The sequence below is a fragment of the Anoplopoma fimbria genome, chromosome 15 (genome assembly GCF_027596085.1).
Source record: "Anoplopoma fimbria isolate UVic2021 breed Golden Eagle Sablefish chromosome 15, Afim_UVic_2022, whole genome shotgun sequence".
Taxonomy (NCBI): domain Eukaryota; kingdom Metazoa; phylum Chordata; class Actinopteri; order Perciformes; family Anoplopomatidae; genus Anoplopoma; species Anoplopoma fimbria.
The window spans coordinates 10,392,946-10,396,459 of record NC_072463.1 but is presented as its reverse complement, the minus strand read 5'-3'; the positions used below and the strand labels follow the sequence as shown (position 1 = coordinate 10,396,459).

Genomic DNA, 3,514 nt, shown 5'->3' with positions numbered 1-3,514 from the left:
ATCCCCTTTAAGAACGATCGGCGCATGTTCCATGGCGGATTGCTATTATGATGGCGGGTTTGCCAGGCGCACGCAATGAAAGGTTCACCACAGAAGATACCGATGTGCTTGTCAGAGCAGTCAAAGAACGCGAGTTGGCTTTATATGGGGATGGGAGAAACCCACCCAAAATTGCTTCCGTGAAAGCGGCTTGGGAGGAAATCGCCGTAATTGTTTCAGCAGCTGGACAAAATAGGACATCTCTCCATTGCCGTAAGCGATACAACGACGTCAGGAGAAGAGGCAAGGCCAAGCTTGCGGCCAACTTGAAAGCACGTCAAAAGACTGGAGGAGGATCTGGCAGTTACCAGGACCTCACGCCAGCAGAGGATATCGCTGCGTCAACACTGACCGCTGAAAGTGTTGAGGGTTTTGGGGGCTTAGAGGTCGGCACCCAACCCGATGCACCAGCTGTCCAACCCGAAGGTACATAAATAAAGTTCACATAAATAGAGATGTCTCGTGAAAATCTTTTTAATCATTTTTGACATTTAATAAATGTAACACAGCCATAAAATAAATCAAAACAATGTCACGTAGCTTCTCAGGAAGAAGACCCTGGCCTCGGGACCAGTGCGCACGGGGCAGCTGAGGGAGCCGCGCGGCGCCCTCAAGCAAGACGCCGTGGCAGCAGCAGCAGCATGAGACCGCAGGACCACCCGTTCCTGCAGCTCCAGCAAACCGGGTTCGACATGCTGGAGCGGGAGCTGGCCGGGATGCGGCGAAACACCAACACCCGTCTGGACCGGGTGGCGATGTTGCTGCGGCCTCTCGGGCGCATCGCCTCAAGTTTGGACCGGATTGCGACAGCAATGGAACGTGCATGGCCCCCAAACGACCCACCTCCTCCCCCTGTTGTGCCCCTTCCTCCCCCTGTTGTGCCCCTTCCTCCCCTGTTGTGCCCCTTCCTCCCCCTGTTGTGCCCCTTCCTCCCCCATTCCATCTCCGTCCACCCGCTCCACCAGGAGCACATCCAGCGTCGCCACTCCCGGACCCTCATTTGTTGGATCCCGCCGAGGCAGGCGTAAAAGGCCTTACAGAGGAGGGAGAAAATAAATATTTTTTCCTTCAAATCTTTGCAACTTTTCATTTTTCGTTTTGTATTATTTTTTTTCATTTACGCCTAACATTTGGACAAGCCGAATAAAAAATGTCTCAAGGACATACTATACTTTCCGATGTTTTGGGCTCACTTTCTCTGACTCACAAGGTTATGAATGCATGGTAATATTTGTACAATGCTAAACAATAGAGCGGAGATGTCATTAGTTTGCTTACCTCACTATATACGATGCAGCTCCTCTGACAGATGAGCTCTCCTCTCCCGTGCTGCTGCTGGGGCATTTGGACGTAATGGCATCGGCACATGCAGTTCAGCATCACGTCTCATTAAGTCCTCTAATCTATCCTCATTAATGTCATCGACACATCCATGATTCATGGCAATGTTGTGTAAAACACAACATGCCACAAAGAATGCTGCGACTTTTTGAGGACCATACTGTAAAGTACCACCTGACCTATCCAAACACCTGAAGCGCATTTTCAGAATTCCGAAAGTACGTTCAATTACACTGCGTGTTTGTGTGTGTTTTCTGTTGAATGCCATTTCGCGCACTGTTGCAGGCATAAGAAATGGGGTCATGAGCCATGTCTTCAACGGATAGCCGTTGTCCCCCAACAGCCACCCATCCAAGGGAGGATTCCCCTCGAATATGGCAGGAATGGTCGAGTTTGCCAATATGAAGGAGTCATGGCTTGAGCCAGGGTAATTGGCAAAGACATGATTTATTCGACAATTAGCATCGGAAATTACTTGGATGTTAATTGAATGAGTTCCCTTCCGGTTTATGTATGTGAGTGCGTTTAGTGATGGGGCACGTAGCTGCACATGGGTGCAGTCTATAGCACCAAGGACGCCAGGGAACCCATACTTGGTCCAAAACTCCTGCTTAGTTCTTTCCTGGCTGTCAGGTGTAACGGGGAATTTGATGTATTCCCCAGCATGTTGGACTAGACCTGACGTAACTGCATGTATAGCCGAACTTACTGCCGATTGTGAAATGCGTCCAATACAACTAAGGGGATGCTGGAACGACCCAGATGCATAGAAATGCAGTGCCGCTGTAATTTTCACTGCAACGGGGAGGGCATAGGGACAGCGTGCATCAGTCCCCAGCTCATCTGCCAGGAGATGACAGATGTCGGTGACAGCCTGACGGGTCAGGCGTAGCTTACGCCTGCATTCCTCCTCACTCAGGGAGAGATAGGTGTGTCTGGGCCGGTAGACCCTCTCCCTTTGGCGTCTGATCCTCTGTCCCAAGACGTATTCCATTCCACTGTGCAATAGAAAAATTATGAGTAACCTCAACTTAACTGGTAAGTTGCAGAGTAAGGTTTTAAATGGACTTACAGAAGGTGATTTCGCAGTCTTCAGAATTGTGGTTCCTGATTCTTGACGGACAACCCACTTTGACAGGTGTCCATTCCTTATATACATGTGTCTCTTGCCACTATTGGTCAACCAGGTTAATTTGATCCGTCATTACGCCTGCTACAATTCGCGTGAATAATTTGGGTAAATGTGTACGCTAGATTTATGCCTATTTATTTTATCTTTATGGACACCACAATGATTTTCCTTGTGTGGTAATATTTTATTTTCCTTGTAATTATGTATGGTTTGCAAAATGGGAACTGCTGTCCGTGTAGATGAGAGAAGCAAAGTGTATGCGCGAGGTGCACAAGCAATCCGTATGCATCGCATGCGCATGTATGCATGCGCCCTTAAAATAGCATCTGAACAACGCGCCACTGACTTTAAACCAGGTATTTCCTGGTCAGTAGCGCAATGGTTTTCAGAAACGGCAAAATACCGTTTGCGCCAGAACACGCCTCCTCCTTCCGCCGAACCGCCCCTTGGGGCGCAAGATCATTCCCTAATTTACCGGCGAGTGGCGCTGGTGGCAAAAGAACGCTCTGCGCCAGTTGTAAACTAGCAACGACACATGCGCCAGTGACTAAGTCACTTGCGCCGGATGCAAGATAGGGCCCTAAGTGAGAGAATGCTGTCCATGTAGAAAAAAAGAGAGAGAATGTGTTTACTTTTTGCCATTAGTTATTGTTCCTGTTCTTATTTCTTTTGGATTTTTTTCTGTAGTTGCCAATCATTTGTTTGCCTTTTCCTTATTTGATTTATTTGAGAGATGTCCATCTCAGTCAGTCAATACTTGTATGGGTTAACGGGGGTTGCAGCGAGGAGGGAGTGTCTTGGCTGCCTTCGAAACTGTGGTGGAAGTTTTCCAATACAATTTACTATACTAATACCCAATTTGTACTAGTACTATCTATGTCCCGAGATGAGTCCCAATGAGCGTTGAAATAATGATCAAATGACAAATGAAATGTCCTTGCGGTATTTTATTTCTTTGCATGAAAGAGCCAGAAGTCACTGGGAGCCTGCAAAGTACTGAAC

General features: G+C 47.9%; 1 protein-coding gene across 2 annotated transcripts; it reads right to left on the bottom strand.

The window, feature by feature from the left end:
• Positions 1–961: 961 nt before the first annotated feature.
• LOC129103870 (putative nuclease HARBI1) lies at positions 962–2,701 on the bottom strand. 2 transcript variants are annotated; one of them, XM_054614499.1, is made up of 2 exons: positions 1,318–2,701; positions 962–1,072 (listed from the first exon to the last, which is right to left on the bottom strand). In XM_054614499.1, the coding sequence occupies exon 1, from the start codon at positions 2,537–2,539 to the stop codon at positions 1,322–1,324; it is 1,218 nt and encodes a 405-aa protein (XP_054470474.1). In that variant the 5' UTR covers positions 2,540–2,701; the 3' UTR covers positions 962–1,072; positions 1,318–1,321. The 2 variants fall into 2 exon arrangements, with proteins under 2 accessions (XP_054470474.1, XP_054470475.1); XM_054614500.1 differs by having other exon boundaries at positions 962–2,378; positions 2,453–2,701.
• Between the last annotated feature and the right edge of the window lie 813 nt (positions 2,702–3,514).

Coding starts and splice junctions, on each gene's coding strand:
- LOC129103870 (XM_054614499.1), bottom strand. CDS start 2,539: ATGTATATAAGGAATGGACACCTGTCAAAGTGGGTTGTCCGTCAAGAA.